Source organism: Diplotaxodon limnothrissa, linkage group LG4, assembly GCF_057381915.1.
Source record: "Diplotaxodon limnothrissa isolate DT_005_m linkage group LG4, D_limnothrissa_male_GT1.1, whole genome shotgun sequence".
NCBI classification, from domain to species: Eukaryota; Metazoa; Chordata; class Actinopteri; order Cichliformes; family Cichlidae; genus Diplotaxodon; species Diplotaxodon limnothrissa.
The window spans coordinates 22,315,975-22,334,301 of record NC_140599.1 but is presented as its reverse complement, the minus strand read 5'-3'; the positions used below and the strand labels follow the sequence as shown (position 1 = coordinate 22,334,301).

Below are 18,327 nucleotides of genomic sequence, written 5' to 3'. Positions count from 1 at the left end.
GTTTTTTTTTCCTTGGGGGGAGGGGGGGGGGGGGGGGGGTCTTAGATTACCGGGAAATTGCCTGGAAACTACAGTCCTCGTGATGCTTTGCGCGCGGCCGGACGTACGTCATCGGAACCTTCAGCTGTCAGACTTTGGCCACCCTGCAGGTTTTGTTAGCAAACTAACGCGAACTCTGCGACTTTATTTAAAGTTGTGCATTCGTCTGCTAACCGATTTTGGATCTTAAAAGCTGGCGATTGAAGCGCAAAGCTTGCACGAAGACGAGGCGACTCGTTTTTAATCGCTGCTAGCTCTTGCAACACAAGCCAGCGATATACTGAGCGGGTGTAAGAGTAAATGCAGGGAGGGAGGGAGTAAAAAAAAAAGAAAAAAAAAAGGCAAAAGTCTTTGTGCTTCCCTTCCCCCTCATCAAAGCGAAGGGGAAATGTCTCTGTCCAAAGGAGGTAAGTGTCTTTGTTTTGCTCTCTTTAAAAAAATACTTAAGTAAATAAATAGCCGTGCATTTATTGGAAACGCCGACGGGCAGTTTGTGGGGAAGTATTTTAGCTAGCTTTGTATAGGAAATGTAACCTTACCAGGTGGAGAGCTGCATGTATGAGAAGAGGGAAAAGAAGCTAGCCAGCAGGTCTCTTCTTCAGCTTCCTATCGTTATACCCACTCCTGACATCCTGGTATCTCGTGGTAGCGTATTCATCACTAACATATTGAAGGCGCTTCCACTCTATACTTTATGTGATTAGTATTATGGCTAAAAGAATACCACCGCGTCGCTTCGTTTAACTTCCCGTGTTGTGGTTAGCTAACAGCATTTTTTTAAAACACAAAAGGACTTTCGCCAAACTTGCCTCTCAGCTGGAAATCACAACGCTGCGCTTACCTCCCGCGTTTCTGTAAAGTAGAGCACACTGGGATTACAGGTGTTTATATTTTTAGTACCCCCCTCCTCTCTCCTGACTTATGAATCATCTATTTTTCGTCTCCTTTTGTTTTGGTCAGTCTGTTAGCGCAAAAGGTATTTTTAGCCTCGCGTCCGTGAAAATACCTTTTGTATTTTTTTGTGCGTGTGTTTGTGGAGTTTTCCCCCCTCGCTGTGGAAATTCTTTTCTTTTTAAAGCAGGCGGCGAGGCTAAGCAGCCAGGGCCAGTATCACAAAAAAAAAAACACACACCTTGGGAAAAAAAAAGTCAAGGTTCTTCCTCTGCGTCACACAGTGCGTGATGATGATCATACCGATGATGTCAATTTACATCTCAAGTTGACCGCTTGTGTTATTACACTATCGCGTTAGCGTTACCAAGACTGGGAGTGCTCGGTGTTTTTGAGACGGCCGGGTTAGATTGGCTGGGTGCTATTCAGACAGTCTCAGCCTTTGGCCTACTATAGCATGTTTTGACTTGCAGCAGTCTGTTGACAGTTCATTTGCTGCAAGCAGATAGCTGCTACACAGGTTCTGTGCTCTTATTACTGCGTGCAAAGCGGGTTGTGGAAGGATTTTTTTCCTTTCTTTTGGCCACTACAAGGAGTTGTACTTTCCCCGGTCAGTGGCGGTGTGGGTCTAAGAGCACTGCATGGCATTGTGGAGGCATGTTTGGAGATTGGGTTCTCTCTAACACACTGATAGGGTTGTGTGGAAGATTATCTGGGCATGAGTCATCATTGTCTTTATATGGACCCACTCTAAGGCTGGAACTTCCTGATGGTGACTCGCTGCACAGCTATTGGCACTTTGATCCCATGCACAATCCAGAAATTCTTGTTCACATTATGTATAGCATTGCTGTTCTCTGGGTATTTTCCACTGAACATCACTGGATTTCTAAGAATTCAATATACTGTTTGTAGTGGTTGACCTGAATGAACATCTTCCTGTGTATGAAAAAAAAAAAATAATGCAGAATACGTCTAATAATTGCTTATAAAGCAAGTCTTTAGTGCAGACACTGGCATGGTTCCTTTTATGGTTTACTTCTGAAAAAGGCACAAGTTTCTGGGTAAGCACTAGGATTTTTTCCTCCCTAGAAACACTCTCTATTCAGAGCATTTCTGAGAAAATGTCTGTTTCCATAATTTTTTTTTTTTTTTAATTCCACGTGCAGCTTGATATACTTTGACTGTGTTTATTGTCATGGCACTATTGTGTCCTCTGAGGCTCAGTTTGCAACAGGGACAACAAGCGAGCCAACTGAAATGACCTCATATTTCCCAAAGGGTCCTGACAGTTTTTGAGTGTTTAAGCGGATGTGTCCCGTCTGACTGGCTGTGACTCATATCCCACTGCCCTATGGTTGCTACAGGGTCACACCGCACACCACATGCTGTGTCCCCAAACAGGACGACTACCTGACAGGAGATCATATTCCAAAGCCACTGAAACGTCACTGCACATAACTCCCACATAACTCAAACTACAACATGCACATATATCTTATTGCTTAGGTAGTTTTTCGCCTGCTGCAGGAGGTCATTGTTAAATGCATTCGAAAGCTTAAAATCAGCTTTGGTATTTGAGATCTGTCAGTAATGTTGCCCTAATTTTGTTGCATGGGGACAGGCTTGTCTTATTTGTCAGGTCATCAGAAGACTGTGAGTGCTCGCGCTTTATCCCACGCAGAGAAAATGCAAAATCTATTTTTGACCGAGCATGTGTGAGTAAATCACACTCAATCTCTCCCTACCACATGAGACTACTGTAGTCTGTCCAGACACTGCAGGCTTATTTTAGGGTTGCAGCACAAAATGGATGTGTCTAGGTTTCATTGGTTGGCTATAGAATCGTTGTAGAAAGTTCACTTCCCTTCCAGCTTGAGCTACCAAAGGAGGGGTTTACCCAAACATACTTCCTCCACACTGTAGTGGTGTGACTCAGTCAGCGAAAGCAAGTAACAACGACAGCTAAAAAATCAAAGTTTTCGCCAATTGTTGCTGTTTTTCCTTTCTAAAACTGAAGGTGACTTACTTGCACATTGAACTAGTTTCTCTGAACTATGGTTAGAACAATTACGTCACATCCTAGTGGGCGAAACTATGGCCTCGCAGTCCCAGCGCACGCAGATAAAAGTAAACAAGGTCTTCTGTTTCTCCTCTCAAGCCTGGAACAAGAGCGAGCATGCTCGACACAAGTGTCAAGAGGAGTCGAAAGCTATTTTCCTGCCCTTGTTGTTCCTCGTAAGCTCGGTAGCTGTGTCATTCTGGCAGAGACTCGCAGCCTCTTGTGGGAAGTCTCAGAGGCTGCTGGTAAACTGTGTTTATGAATGGGTGGCTGTCAGGGAACTAGAAGAGGAACCTCCCACAGCTGCAGAGTTTGGACCATAGTTTGCTCTCCACACAACAAAAAAATGTACAAAGAACTTGAATTTGTTTTTGTAAAGAAAAAAAGGAATGATTGTATTGGTTAAACACGCAAAACACGCCAGGAAGGAAGGCTTGATTCCACTGTACCCCTCACTCCCCCGCTTCATTTGAGTCATCATACCAGTGCTGATTAGTCATTTAGTCCACCTTCTCTCTATGGAAGGGCCTTAGCTTTGGGCACACCTAATCTCCAGTTAGATAACAGGTCATTTGCTTTAGTTTGCGTAAGCGGAAGGCTACAGCAAAGTGATTGACTTTTAAAGTGCTCTTTACTATGAGAACAGAAAAGGAATTTTAAAAAAAAACATATCAATAAGCAAATGTGGATTATTAATAAAAAGGCAGTAGTTGAAACGAAGTATTCTGAACCTCAATTTTCATATTTTGTTGTGCAGACGATGGCAGCTTTACACTCAGTGCCAAATAGCCTTTTAAGTTTTGCAAGAAGAGATGAATAATTGCTCCACTGGAAGGACTGCTAATTATACAACTTGTGGTTTCTACTGCATACAGTTTTCTTGATCACCACGTACTGAGATGGCAATGTTTTATTCATTTGTTTTAATGGTTTTGCTTTAAGGGAGGAAGAAAAGCCATGGGCTGAAGCTGGCCAAAGAAGTTTTTGCAACGCCACCACCAGAAGTAACAGCGTAAGGCTATTTTTTAATATTGAGATAGTGAGCCATGCTTCTCAAAGTTGGCTCAAATAGATTGATAAATCTCAGTTACATTACAACTGAGCATAGAATTGCTGTTGCTTATTTATTTCCTGTTTTCCTGCAGGCCCCCTCGAGCTCTTGACTCTATAACTTGTGTCAAAATTGGAGATAAGGTAAAGCTGGCTCTGTGTTCCTCAGAAACATGCAATTCTATTGATTTTTCCTGAGCTAAATACATGCAATGTCACAACTTTTCACTTCTTGGTCTAGAACTTTGTCGTGAAGGCAGATGACTTGGAGCAGATTGAAGAGCTGGGGAGGGGAGCATATGGTGTGGTGGACAAGATGAAACATGTGCCCAGTGGTGTTATCATGGCTGTCAAGGTAGGCTGCAAAGCTACTACTCTGGCTACCTGATTTATCATCTCTGTAAATGCACTGTGTTTTTAAAATGCTAATATAAGTGATAGATGTATCCGGTATATGACCTCAGCTTGTAAACACTTGGAGCCTTCCAACTCAGTGACTCAATGTTTGAGGGGCAATGTAGATATAAGGAGCGCCATGGACAATTTGATTTAAGCTATACCTGCCCGAGTTCATGCATTTATTACAGATTTCTCCCATATTGGCTTCCCTTCATTGGCTCCTTGTTAAATCAAGAATTGAATTTGATATCCTTCTCCTTAGGTCTTGAATAATCAGGCCGTGTCATATCTTAAAGACCTCATAGTATCATGTTACCCCAACAGAGCACTTTGCTTTGAGACTGCAGGCTTACTTTTCTAAAAGTAGAATGGGAGGCAGAGCTTTCAGCTATCTGGCCCCTCTCCTATGGATCCAGCTCCCAGTTTGGATTCGGGAGATGGACACGCTCTCTATTTTTAAGGTTGGAGTTAAAACTTTCCTTTTTGATAAAGCTTATAATTAGGTCTTGATCAAGTGACCCTTAACCACCCCTTATGTATGCTGGTATAGAGTCAGCCTGCTGCAGGACTTCATGTGATGTACTGAGCACTTCTCCACTTACCTGTGTTTATGCACCATTGCAGCATGCCATTGCAGTTTTGTCTTCTGGCTCCCTGAGTTTGGGTTTTGTCCCATCTCTTTTTCCCTCATCCTCCAACCAGTCACAGTCAATGGCTACCCCTCCCTGTGCCTGGTTCTTCTGAAGGTTTCATCCTGTTAAAAGGGACATTTTCCTTATCACCATTTCAGAGTGCTTGCTTGTAGCGAGTCTTGTTGGGATTTTCTGTCAGACACTGTTGGGTCTGTACCTTAATGTAAAGCACCTTTAGGTGACTGTTGTGGAGCCTTGGCACTATGTAAATAAAGCTAAATTGAATGGTGCTGAAACTGCAAATCTATGATATTTGTGTCACCAGAGGATCCGTGCCACAGTCAACACTCTGGAGCAGAAGAGGCTGCTGATGGACCTTGACATTTCCATGAGGACCGTGGACTGCTTCTTCACTGTGACTTTCTATGGCGCCCTATTCAGAGAGGTGAAGCTAGTGTTTAAACGTCATTCGTGTATGACTGTGCTGTGCACTGTGTGTTTCTCACCTTATTAATGGTCGATCATCTTCTTGGGTTTTTTTAGGGTGATGTTTGGATCTGCATGGAACTGATGGACACATCTTTGGATAAGTTCTATAAGAAAGTTATTGAGAAGGGCAGAACTATTCCCGAGGACATCTTGGGCAAGATCACGGTAGCAGTAAGTCACGTCCTCGACATTTTAAAGCCAGTATCACTAAGATTAGGTGGATGCACATGTGCATGCAAATACTCTTTTTTTTTTTTTTTTTTTGGCCTGTCCCGTTTGGCTCTTTTGCCATCAGAATTGTTGTCTAAAGGCAAAGAAAGATGCCCAACGGATTTACTTTACCAAACTGACCATCCCAGCCTTGCCGTAATGGTCCATTTGATTCACCTTTTATTGTTTATTTTATTTTCACTTACTGAATACGGGACAGACTTGACTGGGGGAAAGAAGGGGAGAAAGAAAGAGGGAAAGAGAAACAGCTGAGAAGAGGGACGGGGGAGAAGGGCAAAAGACAAAAACCAACAGAACGGGCAGAGAAAAAAAAATGCATATATCAATCACCTGGATCACCTGCTGAGAAAGAAAAAAGAAAGCAAGCAGAAGAGAACAAGAGTAATAGAATAAACAACATCACAATGATATATGGGAATATGACAGTAAATACTAAATGTTAAACATTATTGTGCAGCACATAAGATCAACAGAACACAATGTGCTTTGAGGTAGGAGCCAAAAAGGGTGTAGTTTGTGGGTGTGATCACCCGTGTGTACATCTGTGAGCATGGACGCGCTTGTTTTTTGTTTTTTTAAAAGGTTCCTTCATGTAATAATCTGCTAGAGGGTGTGGGGGGGCCACAGCCCCGTCCTCCAGGGCGTGAAGCAGGTGTGGAGGAGATCAAAACTCCAGACATCCAGAGGCCCCCAGAACACAAGAGACCAAGGAAGACCAACAGAGGGGCAGCTGCGCCACTGTCCCGGAAAGAGCTGAGGAGAGTCCCAGATGAGGGCTCACTCAGCAGCCGCGGAGCAGAAGCCAGGGGGAGTTGCAGTGACGCGCCCGTGAGCTCCGCCGGCAGCCAGCTGCGCCTGAGTGACCGAGCCCCAGGCCGAGAGGCCGGGGGCACCCCACCTCCGAAGTGGCCCGAGCGAGCCCCAGGCTCCAGGCCCCGATAAGCGGGGGGAGGCAGCTGGAGATGGGGAGGGAAGGAAGGGAGGGGCAGGTGACCCCTCCCTGGGGCCAGCTCCCCCGCTGACCCCAGTAGGCACCCCCATACTCCGCGACCCGCCAGGGAAAGGGGGCCCAGGCCCATCCAGACCGGGCCCAGTGCAGCAGCGCCGCCCGGCCCCACAGAGCCCGGGACAGTCCACCCAACCCCACCACAGAGAAAACTGCACCCACCCCACCATCCACTCATCTTCCAGACTACATAAGACAATAAACACCCAGGCTGAGATCTTCCTCCACCTCTCCTGTATCTCCCCCTCCTGCAGAGGCAGCTCCCGAGGAGAGGAAAGCTCCTGCAAGATGTGACAATCTCCCCCACCAGTTGAAGAGCCCCCCAGGTGGCTCGACGCACCGGCGGCACCCTGCTCCAGGGCTGGGCCCCCATGCACCCACCCGCCCACAACCCCGGCAACACACCAACCAGGACCCAAGCCCCCGAGGCCCGGTCCGGGTCCCAGCCCAGAGACGGAGCGCCCCCAGAACCTCACGCCCATCCCGGACCCACCCAGGGGCAGCCAGGCTACCAGGTCAGTAACCCACGTCCGTCAGCACAGACCCTCCCCTAGCCCCGCTGCACGCAGCCGCGAGGAAACAGTCACCGGAGAGCCAACAGAGCCCCTAACCGGACATGACCGCTACCCCGGGTTGAGCCCCCCAAGGAAGATGCCTCCGGGGAACCCCCCCGACGCCCTAAGCCTGTCCCTACCCCCACACCAATCACAACAGTGAAGGCGGGACCAAACTATGACCCCCCACCCCCACTAGGTGATGGAGCTGATCAAAGGAGCCCAGAGCAATTGATCTGATGTGGTGGCAGAGGCTGTGTCAAGACTAATGTAATCTAATAGATAATTTCTATATTGGTTAGAATTAAGATTATTTTTATTTTTCCAGTTCATGAGGACTGTTTTCTTGGCTATGCATAGGGCAGTGAAAACCATATGGGCGATATTCTTTTCTGAAGTGACATTATCTAAGCTGCCCAACAAACACACTAAGGGGGAAGTTGGAATGTTACATTTCAGACACTTCGATAAGTCTTCACATATCTCGCGCCAAAACTTCTGAACTGGTGGACAGAACCAAAGAGCGTGGATATAATTGTCCGGTGAATTGGTTTGGCAGTGTGAGCAGTTGTTGGTAGACGTAAAGCCCATCTTGAACATCCGATGACCTGTATAGTGCTCTCTATGTAATATTTTGTATTGAATTAATTGAAGACTGGGATTTCTAATTGGATGAAAGGTTTTTAAGCAAATCTGAGACCAGAAGTTTAGGTCTAAGTTAACTGATAAATCCGCTTCCCATTTTGCAATAGGAAGTGATATTGATTCATCTGTTTTAGAAAGCATTCTGTATATTTTGGATAGTAATTTGGGGGGTTTAAGAGTAAGAAATTGAACCACACTTGGTGGTGTTTGTAGTTCAACTTGACCCGGTTTAAATTTCTTTTTTACTATGGATTTAATTTGTTGATATTCTAAAAATCTTTTCTTGTTGATCCCATATTGTGTAACTAGTCCGTCAAATGAAATAAATTCTGTTCCTTCTAGTATATGTTCTAAATATTTGATTCCTTTATCACTCCAATCTGAAAAGTTTATCATATTATTGTTTTGTAATATGTCAGGGTTGTTCCAGATAGGTGTACGTTTGCATGGGATTAATGAAGACGCCGTCAATTTTAGAAACTCCCACCATGCTGTCAGAGAAGAGCTGATGTTGATGCTTTTAAAGCATTCATGTCGTTGGATGTTTGAGCTGATAAATGGTAGGTCTGAGATCTCTAGATTATTGCAGAGTGCTTGTTCTACATCTAGCCAAGGTTCATCTAAGAGGGTGTGTTTTAGCCATCCTGAGATAAACTGAAGCCTGTTGGCTAAGAAGTAGTGCTGAAAGTTAGGCAGTTCTAGTCCTCCTTTATCCTTGGTCTTTTGTAGTGTTTTTAAGCTTATACGTGGGGGTTTATTTTTCCAAAGGAATTTGGACATACATGAATCTAGAGATCTGAACCAATCTTGTGGCGGTTTAGTTGGGATCATTGAGAATAAATAATTTATTTTTGGTAAGACCATCATTTTTATAGCGGCAACCCTTCCCATGAGTGATATGGGTAGACATTTCCATCTAGCCAGATCATCTTCTACCTTCTTTAAAAGTGGGATATGGTTTAATTTAGTTAGATCTGCAAGCTTGGGAGAAACATTAATACCTAAATATTTTATATTTTTCCCGATTGCAGTGGTGTAGAAGAGGAATTATGGAAGGAGCAATTAATCGGTAGGACTGTAGATTTTGACCAGTTAATTGAGTAATCTGATATTCTTGCAAAAGAGTTTATCAATTCAATCACCCCAGAGATATTGGTTTGTGAATTTTGGAGAAAGAGTAACACATCATCCGCATAAAGGCTGATTTTATGTTCCACGTTCTTGCATTTTATGCCCTTAATTACTGAATTCTGTCTAATTGCTGCTGCTAGTGGTTCAATAAAAATTGCAAATAGTGAAGGGGAGAGTGGGCATCCCTGCCTGGTGCCCCTCAAGAGACAGAAGCTGGAGGATGTCTGGTCATTTGTTCTAACACAAGCTGTTGGGGAATTATATAATATTTTTAACCAGTTTATGAAAGAGGATCCAAAACCAAATTTGTGTAAAGTTGCAAATAGAAATTTCCAGTTAACCCTGTCAAATGCTTTTTCTGCGTCTAAAGAGAATATTGTAGTTTCTAGGTTTTTACTGTATGAGTAGTCTATCAAATTAAGTAATCTACGTGTATTTGTTGATGAGTGCCTACCTTTTATGAAACCAGTTTGGTCAGGATGAATTAAGAGGGGGGTTATTTTCTCCAGTCTCTTTGAGAGAGCTTTGCAGATTATTTTAAGGTCTACATTTATAAGGGATATTGGACGATAGCTTGAGGGATATACAGGGTCTTTGCCTGGTTTTAGCAGGAGATTAATGTTTGCAGAATTCATATTTGATGGAAGTCTGCCCTTTTCTTTAATTTCCAACAACGTTCTGTAGAAAACTGGTGCTAGAATCGACCAGAATTCTTTGTAGAATTCTGCAGGAAAGCCATCTGGACCTGGAGCCTTATTATTGTGCATACTTATCAGGGCTTCCTGGAGTTCACCTGGTGTCAGTGGTGAATCCAGTGCCATTGCTTGAGTGTCCAATAATTTTGGAAGAGTTATGTTGTCCAAAAACTGATCAATTTCTTTTTTAGATGGGTTTATTTGTGGTGAATACAACGTTTTATAGAAATCCCTGAAAATGTTGTTTATTTGTATCGGATCATATATTGTGTTCCCAGATGAATCTTGAACAGCACATATAGTTGTTTTTTCTTTATTTATTTTTAGCTGGTTTGCTAGAAATTGACCGGATTTATTACCATGTTCATAATTTTGTAGGCGTAGTCTTTGTACTAAGAATTTTGTTTTTTTATCAATTATCTCATTTAATTCTAGTTTTGTTTTGCGTATTTTGTTCAATGTTTCCTGATCTTGGTGGGACGCGTAGGCTTCTTCTAGTGATTTGATGTTTTTTTCTAATTCCTGAATATTTTTGTTTTCTTTTTTCTTTTTATGTGATGAGAAAGAAATTATTTTACCTCTCATCACAGCTTTCCCTGCTTCCCATAGAACAGAAGCTGATGTTTCGGGAGTGTCATTATAGTTCAAATATGAAGTCCACTCTTTTTTAAAATATTTAATAAAGTCTTCATCTTTAAGTAGTGATATATTAAATCTCCAGTTTTTACTTGGCGTAGTATTATTCTTGTGCATTAGTGTTAAAGATACAGGACCATGATCGCTGACAGCTATAGGGTGAATCTCAGTGTCTGAAATGTCATTCAGCAGTGAGCTGCTGACCAAAAAATAATCCAGACGAGAGTAGGAGTGATGGACATGTGAGAAAAAAGTATATTCCTTACTGGTGGGGTGAAGGGAGCGCCATGCATCGCAAAGACCAAAGTCGCTCATATACTGTTTGATTATATTTGTGGACTGCCAATTACGCTGAGTTCCCGCTGTATTGAGCCTATCCATGTCTTCATTTAGTCCAAGGTTGAGGTCACCTCCAAGAACAAGTGTGCCATCTAAGTGTTCAGAGAGTGCACTGAAAAAACCGTGAAAGAATGAGGGATCATCAACATTTGGACCATATACACTTGCAATACATAGCTTTTTATCACGTATAGATAGTTTAATGATTAAGAATCTGCCCTCTGGATCTATAACTGTATCGAGTACTGTGAAATTAATATTTTTATGTATTAAAATTGCTGCTCCCCTTTGTCTAGAATTATAACAAGCTGAGAACACATTAGGAAACTCAGGTGTTTTAAGTTCATTCGAACCTCTAAGAGGTCTGTGGGTCTCTTGTAATAGGACAACATCTGCCTGTAGTTTTTTGAGTTGGTTAAATATTTTTAACCTCTTTTCTCTGGAGCCAGCTCCATTTATATTCCATGTAATGAACCTCAGTGTACCCATAGATGTTTGTGTATAACTAGGGATGTATGCTGTGTGCGTCGCTTAGCCAGGTGGAGAGAGTACGTCACTTGTTCATAAATAAAGAGAAGGAGAGAGAGAAAAAATGTGTGGCGAGATGCTCCCTGAGTCTGACTTTGTGTATGCATAGTTACTAATATGAGTAGGCTTGGCTTAAGTGTGTGTGTGTATCTTGCATGCAAATACTCTAAAGGAGTAGCTCACTTTCCTTTTCTCTAGAACAAATGCTTACTTTCTTTTTAAGAGGAAGATAAGTAGAATGACAGTTTGTGGTTTTGCTGGTGAACAGCAGCTGGGCGTAGAGACTTTCTAGAATCTTGCCACACGTTGAGGTCGCCAGTCAGGCAGAGCTACAGTTTGAGATGCTCAGTATGGATGCTCTGATAAGCGTTTGTCAGAACATTCTCACAAGTCCCTCCAGTTCTGCAAACATTTTACATTTCTGCATGTGTACAATTTGGAAAAAAATCGTAACTTTGATGTGTGCAAAACCCCAAAAATACAACAGTAAGAAAATGGTTTAAACAGCAAATTTGAATTTGTGTTTTTTGCAGAGCATAAGCCTCGTTTGATTGCTGTGAAGCCTTTAAAAAAAAAACAAAAAAACTGAGAAGTTTAAGAGTGATAAAGTTTATGCAAAGCACAGTGTTGCATTGAAAATAGATATGATTATGTGGTGGAAATCACTGCACGGGCTATGCAAGACTTCAGGAAGCTTTTAAAAAGACTCATGAGAAACTTTGTTGAATTATGAAAACAAACACAATAAATGTGGCACTGAACTGTTACATTATTGTGACATTATTGTTTTTAGAACTACACAATTTGGTCTCTTTGTTTCCACAACACACACACACACACAGACCAAACACTACCATTAAAAGTTATGCAGCACAGTGGGAGAATGCACAACTTTTTTTCAAACTTGTTTGCATCAAATTGTAAATGAGCATAACGCAACCTCCTGTTTGTAAATTTTCCATATCAGATATGTTTTATGTTCAAATAAATGTTAGGTATGAATCATTTGCAAATCACCATATCCTTTTGCCCTAGCATAACACATAATATATATATATATATTCTTTTTCTGAAATTTTGTTATTTATTCTACAGATTGTAAAGGCATTAGAACATCTGCACCGTAACCTGTCAGTGATACACAGAGGTAATCAAAAGATCAAATCACAAATGTACAGATTTTTCTCATCATTTTTAGTCTTGTATGTGCTCTCTTACACTCTTAACTATGTTTCTCACCAGATGTAAAGCCCTCCAATGTTTTGATCAACACCTTGGGCCAAGTGAAGATGTGCGACTTTGGCATTAGTGGCCACCTGGTGGATTCAGTGGCTAAAACGATGGATGCAGGCTGCAAGCCCTACATGGCGGTGAGTGAGGACTGTCAGAGCCTCTGCTGCCCAACAGTCTAAGCTTTCAGACATCCTCCCTGAAATGTCAGCTCACAAAACCAGAGCATTATTTGAAATAGTCTTGAAAGTTTTCCTATTTTGGATACTTCAGAATGTTCAATGATTCTAATTCATGTCTGACTTTGAGATTCATTTTTTAAATTCGTTTATTAAAAAAAAATAGAAAAGTAATGATCAAATATTTGTACCACTTATCTGTTCTTAATGTTTTCTTTTTCAGCCTGAGCGGATCAACCCTGACCTCAACCAGAAAGGCTACAGTGTCAAGTCGGACATATGGAGCCTCGGTATCACAATGGTGAGCGGAGCTGTACATGGAAATTTGAATCTTTTCTACCTGCACGCAAAGAAATGTTTTCAAAAAGTAGTGCTGCCTCGTGGCATCCACTGACTTACCTTTTTACTCGCATGCGGATAAAACCACTTTTAAAGGTTGCAAACCGTCCTTTTTCTGTTAGATGATGAACGCTTTTATGTGCTCTGCTGCTTCGACTTTATTTTGGATCCACACCAGTCACACAGATGGCAACCACCACACTCACAATGTTGGTTCAGTTTTATGTAATCATCTGTCCATTGTCCTGTCAATCAGAGCAGTTAATATGTCACAAAAATAAAATGATAAACTCAATTTTCTTGTCAGAAATCATGAGAACGAATATGCAAACAATGGCAGGCTTCCTCGGGTTGATTTGTGTAACTAACCATTTGGTGAGATACAATGCTACCAGCTAATGCTGAGTCATGGTGACCGTTACGCTTTTGATAACCGAGCCACATGGATTCCATTTCATTCGGCTGATAATAGTAGTTCATGGTGGTTTCAATTAATATATAAAATGGCTTACAGATTGCTAGAACTTTTATTAACTCGTTTTTACTTTCACTCCTAAATCTGATTGCTCTGACATGAAGGATACATCTCAGGCTTCTCAGTAAAAATTGGTCTAATTCAAGACAAATGCTGATTAAATTTTTTTTAAATCAATTTTTTATGTTGCATGAAACCATTTTTTAATTTTTCAGCAAAGTGCTGGAAACATTCCTCTGAGAATTTTGTTCGTCTTGACATGTTGGCGTCACAGTTATTGCAGATTTGCCAGCTCTGCATCCTTGAAATGAATCTCCCGTTCCGCCACGCACCAAACATGCTCTGTTGGATTGAGACTCGGTGACTGTGGAAGCCATTTGTCCTGTTCAACCACCAACTTGAGATGGTTTTAGCTTTGTGACATGTCAAGTTATTCTGCTGGAAGAAGCATCAGAAGATCATAACAGGATAAAAATGGTCAGCAGCAATACTCTGGTGGTTTGTGGCATTTTAATGCTGCTCAGTTGATTCAAAGGGATCCAGTGCAACACTTTTAGGATCCTCCAAATTCTGACCCTACCATCGAATGATGAAGTAGAAATCTTCTATTGCTCAATTTTGGTGTGCCTGTGTGAATTGTACCCTAAGTTCCCTGTTCTTAACTGACAGGAGTGGCCTCCACTATGGTCTTATGCTTGCTGGATTTTATTTTTTATTTTTTTTTGTTCCATAGATCGGGAGTGTTTTCTTAAATACTCAAACCAGCCTGTCTGGCACCAACAGCCATGTCCATCCAGTTCTGATGCTTGGTTTGAAGTGTTTACGTGCCTGAATGCACCGATGCCATGTGATTGGCTGATTAGATATTTGTATTGGTGAGCAATTGAACAGGTGTACATAATGAAGTGGCCAGTGAGCGTAATAAAAGTTTCCAATTGTGCAAAATTCAAATTCTGTAGAAAGACATTTTGCAAAATGTGCTGAGTTTCTGCAAACATGAAAGTAAACCAGTACATGTAACATGTAATCATGAAGTTGAGCTGTAATGAGTACAGTATTTGTTGAATTCTCCTTTCTTTTCTTCCTAGATTGAACTGGCCATTTTGAAATTTCCCTACGAGTCATGGGGAACTCCCTTCCAACAGCTCAAACAGGTGGTGGATGAACCTTCTCCACAGTTGCCTGCTGACCGTTTCTCCCCAGAGTTTGTAGATTTCATCTCTCAGTGGTGAGTTTCACCTTAGATGGCAATCATTACCTTGTGCTTTAAAAAAAAAAAACAGGAAGTAAACACTGAGATCCAGCAGGGGTCAGTGTTTGCCGTTTGTTTAATGAAAGAGGTGGAGGAGAGTGTTTCTGTGTGTAACAGGACATGAGACCATGCTCACACATTTTAGTGCTTCTTTTGTATAGTTTTTGTATAAAATTGTTATTATTTTTCTCACTTTTGCATTTCTTTTGTTTTACAGCTTAAGAAAGAAGCCCAATGAACGACCGGCTTATACAGAATTGATGGTTAGTTGTTTGTAAATATTTGATCACTTTCTCAAAAATTCTAAACACCTGTCATGTAACAAGCAGTTTTGCCGCCATTAGCATTCCTGCCATGAAGATCAGTGTCTCATTCTTTTTTTTGTCCACAAGAGGGCAGCCTTGTTCTTTTAACCCAACAAACCTTAAATTATGTGCATTTAACATGTAAATAACAAGAGAGCTGTAAGTAGAATGTTTTCCTGCCATTCTGAAACATTATGTATTTTCTATTTATATGTATGCAGAAACATCCATTTTTCACCCTGCATGACTCCAAAGAGACAGACGTGGCCAGTTTCGTCAAGGTCATCCTGGATGACTGATGTGGTCACTCCAGGCTCCGCCTCATCGGGGATAGGCGGGACCTCTCAGCAAACGAACCTATGGCCTACCTTTTTGTGAAAACTCACTGGAATGACAGACTCATGCACCCACACACAACAAAGGGGGTGACCCAAAGACTGACAGCAGCCCAACAGCACTGGAGTTGGACAGCAGTGGTGATATGAACTTGTACGGTCAACTGGAGAGGTTTTAATTCACTCTTCCCAAGCTTCCTGTGTGAGCAGTTATGCAGTACGACAAATATGAACTCACCCCAATTTGTTGTTCTTATCTTGTTCAGTCCCCCTCCAAAAAATCCTTATTTTAACTCTTTCTCTAAAGCAGACAGAGCCAGCCTTTATTTGTTTGTGACATATTTTATGCATACTTTCAATTATATCTGCAAAACCATCAGTTAATGTGTATGCTGTTCTTGTACTGAAAGCTATATTTGCATATCCGTTTGTATCCGTTTCAATACTGTAGCTCATTGAAAAGTGTGAATTTTACCACACTAGGGCCTTACTGGTCAGCTCGGATCAGGTCTGACCTGGTTGCTGCCCACGTGTGATTGATCAGTGCAGGGGCTCCAGTTGTTGCGGGCCAGGCTGTGTGGGAGGCTCCGGAGCTGAGACAAAACGCAAGAAATGTCAAAGGTCATATTCTGGATAAGTCGAGTCGCACAGATCTGATCCATGCAGTGGGCCCCTCCCCGCATTGTGGTTTTTTTGGGTATTACAGAGTTGGCTCCTGTGCTGCCATTGTTACTGCCTGGTGGTGTTCAGGGGTTTGCCTAATCAAGCTCACAGCTTCGTCTTCTATGTGCCATTTTGCAAATCGTTCTCATGACTTATTGCATTAAATAATTTGTGTTCTTTTTTGCATTTGTTCTTTCCTGTGTTTTGTTTTGTTCCCCCCCCCCCCTCAACCACCCTTTTAACCCCACCCCCTCCTCGTCTCAGTTCCTTCTTATCTTATTGATTCTGGTTGTTTTTGTTTTAGAGATCTTTTTATGCCTTACACAGGCAGTATGTTAGGGAAATAATTTATGTTTGGAAGATGTAAATATCTTTGCTTTGTTTTTTCTTTATAAATGTAAGATGACACTGTCCCAACCTGTCCCGGTGTAGATGAATGGTAGAGTGGTTGGATTAGTTTGTTTTAATGCGGTGTGACACGCATGCACACAAAACTCACAGGGCAAGCTGACTGGGCCAGGACTGATGTGCTCCACCATTCAGGTTTCTGCGCTCTCCTATCAGTACTCAAAGATGACACACCCCCCCCCCCCCCCCTGTTCCCCCCTCCCCCTGGTCATCTTCATGAGTACTGGACCAAGATCCTAATTTTTTTATTTTTTTTTTAAGTCCATGGTGGGCAGCCATCATTGTTTCTCTCAGACCATCCTATGCAGAGCTCCATGTGCACACAGCAAGAGGCCCTTGTTATGTGGCAGTTTCCCCACCCCCAAGTGTTAAGAGACTGAGATGGTGATGGTATTGATGGTGGCGATAACTGCCGGGCCTCAGTTCATGGCTAGTACTCGCTGCCCCTCTGGTTTACACTGTAGTGCTACCTTTTAAGTCAGTGAATTAGGAGTATTTATGATTGTGAATAAGGGAAAAGCTAGCAACACCACAAAGAAGCTGCTGTGGGTTTTTTTTTTTCTTCTTTCGTTTTTTTTTTTCGGCCTTCTTTGCATGGCCATTCCCTTGGTGTGTAAAAGTGAGCTTTTACGCTGATCACAATGAGAATGGAACACTTGCTCTACCTCTTATTCCTTCACTCTATTTGCCACCTCTTCACTGGGTGGGAATGACAAACTTGAACTACGGACAGACAAAAAAAATTAATAAATAAATGCTTTATTGTTCAGTAACTAACTTTCATGTCATTATTCCTGCATGTGTACCAATAAAACCTTCCAAGGGTAATGCAGGCATTACGGTACAGCTCTGAAGTTTAAAGTTAGAAAGTTGTTTGGAGTGACATTTAATCAAACAGTGTGTCAAAGATGGACACGGACTACAACTTTTTGCCTTAAACTTAAATTCCATACAATTGCCATCAGTGAGCGACTGGTTTACAAAACACAAGATTCTTTATCTACAAGGAAAATGCTGCTCACTTGATTGGCGATGTCAAGCATTTAACGAGTTTAAGGTTTCACTCGGTAATTTAAAGTAATGGAAAAGCAAAAGTTGTCCATTTGTAAATTTGGTCTTGGCTAAAGTCAAGGCTTCAAAAAGAGTCCAGTCAAGAGTTTTGTTGGGTTTTTGTTTGTTTTCCAGTATTGTCTCTTTGTAGATCTGTCTTCCAGTACACTGTACACTTTAATTGGCCTGTATGATCCACAAGCATCTAAATTTTTACTTGCATGTTAGTAAGAATTCCACTTTAGACACTTGTTTGTGCAGCCATGCACTCTTGCATGAATAAAGAAGCCGACTGATGCAATTGTCACCAAGACGTCCGTCCTGCACTTTATGCTGTAAAGTGCAGGATATAATTTAATTGAGGCGAGAGACACAACTGCATACATCTATTGTTAAGTGTTGCTCAGAGGAAAAAATTGCCTGTGGCAGTAACACCACAGTTACTGCTTGTGTAAACGTCCTTATGTAATTACACTGATGTGAATGCACATTTTTGGGAAGGCAGTGACCCTTAATGGGTGCGTGATGAACAGGATTCCTTCATTTTGTAGACTCTTTCTGATTGCTTTAAAAGAAAAAAAAACACGAGTGTCAACAGTGCAGTTCAACAAAAGCTTACTTTGAGCAGCCTATTCTGCCTCTAGTGTGTCAGGCAGAGGCCTATGATTTCACGCCAGGACGAGAAAACTCAATGCCAGTAGACTGCAGGCAGTGGTCCAGTGTTGTGCAGTAGAGGGGGATTGTCAGCCAAGCTAAAGACGCGC

At 42.0% G+C, this 18,327-nt stretch overlaps 1 protein-coding gene across 1 annotated transcript; it reads left to right on the top strand.

Moving 5' to 3' along the window:
- The first annotated feature begins 371 nt into the window (after positions 1–371).
- Positions 372–17,243, top strand: LOC146633782 (dual specificity mitogen-activated protein kinase kinase 6-like). The gene is made up of 12 exons (XM_085351647.1): positions 372–446; positions 3,935–4,004; positions 4,138–4,186; positions 4,284–4,397; positions 5,399–5,518; positions 5,617–5,733; positions 12,423–12,474; positions 12,570–12,697; positions 12,960–13,037; positions 14,639–14,778; positions 15,020–15,065; positions 15,329–17,243. Exons 1-12 carry the CDS (start codon positions 428–430, stop codon positions 15,404–15,406), a joined length of 1,011 nt encoding a protein of 336 aa, XP_085207773.1. The 5' UTR covers positions 372–427; the 3' UTR covers positions 15,407–17,243.
- Positions 17,244–18,327: the final 1,084 nt, after the last annotated feature.

Excerpts from the sequence above, each read along its gene's own strand:
- LOC146633782 (XM_085351647.1), top strand. Across the intron at positions 4,398-5,398 it reads GTGTTATCATGGCTGTCAAG|AGGATCCGTGCCACAGTCAA; the intron begins GTAGGCTGCAAA and ends TTGTGTCACCAG. Across the intron at positions 14,779-15,019 it reads GTAGATTTCATCTCTCAGTG|CTTAAGAAAGAAGCCCAATG; the intron begins GTGAGTTTCACC and ends TTTGTTTTACAG.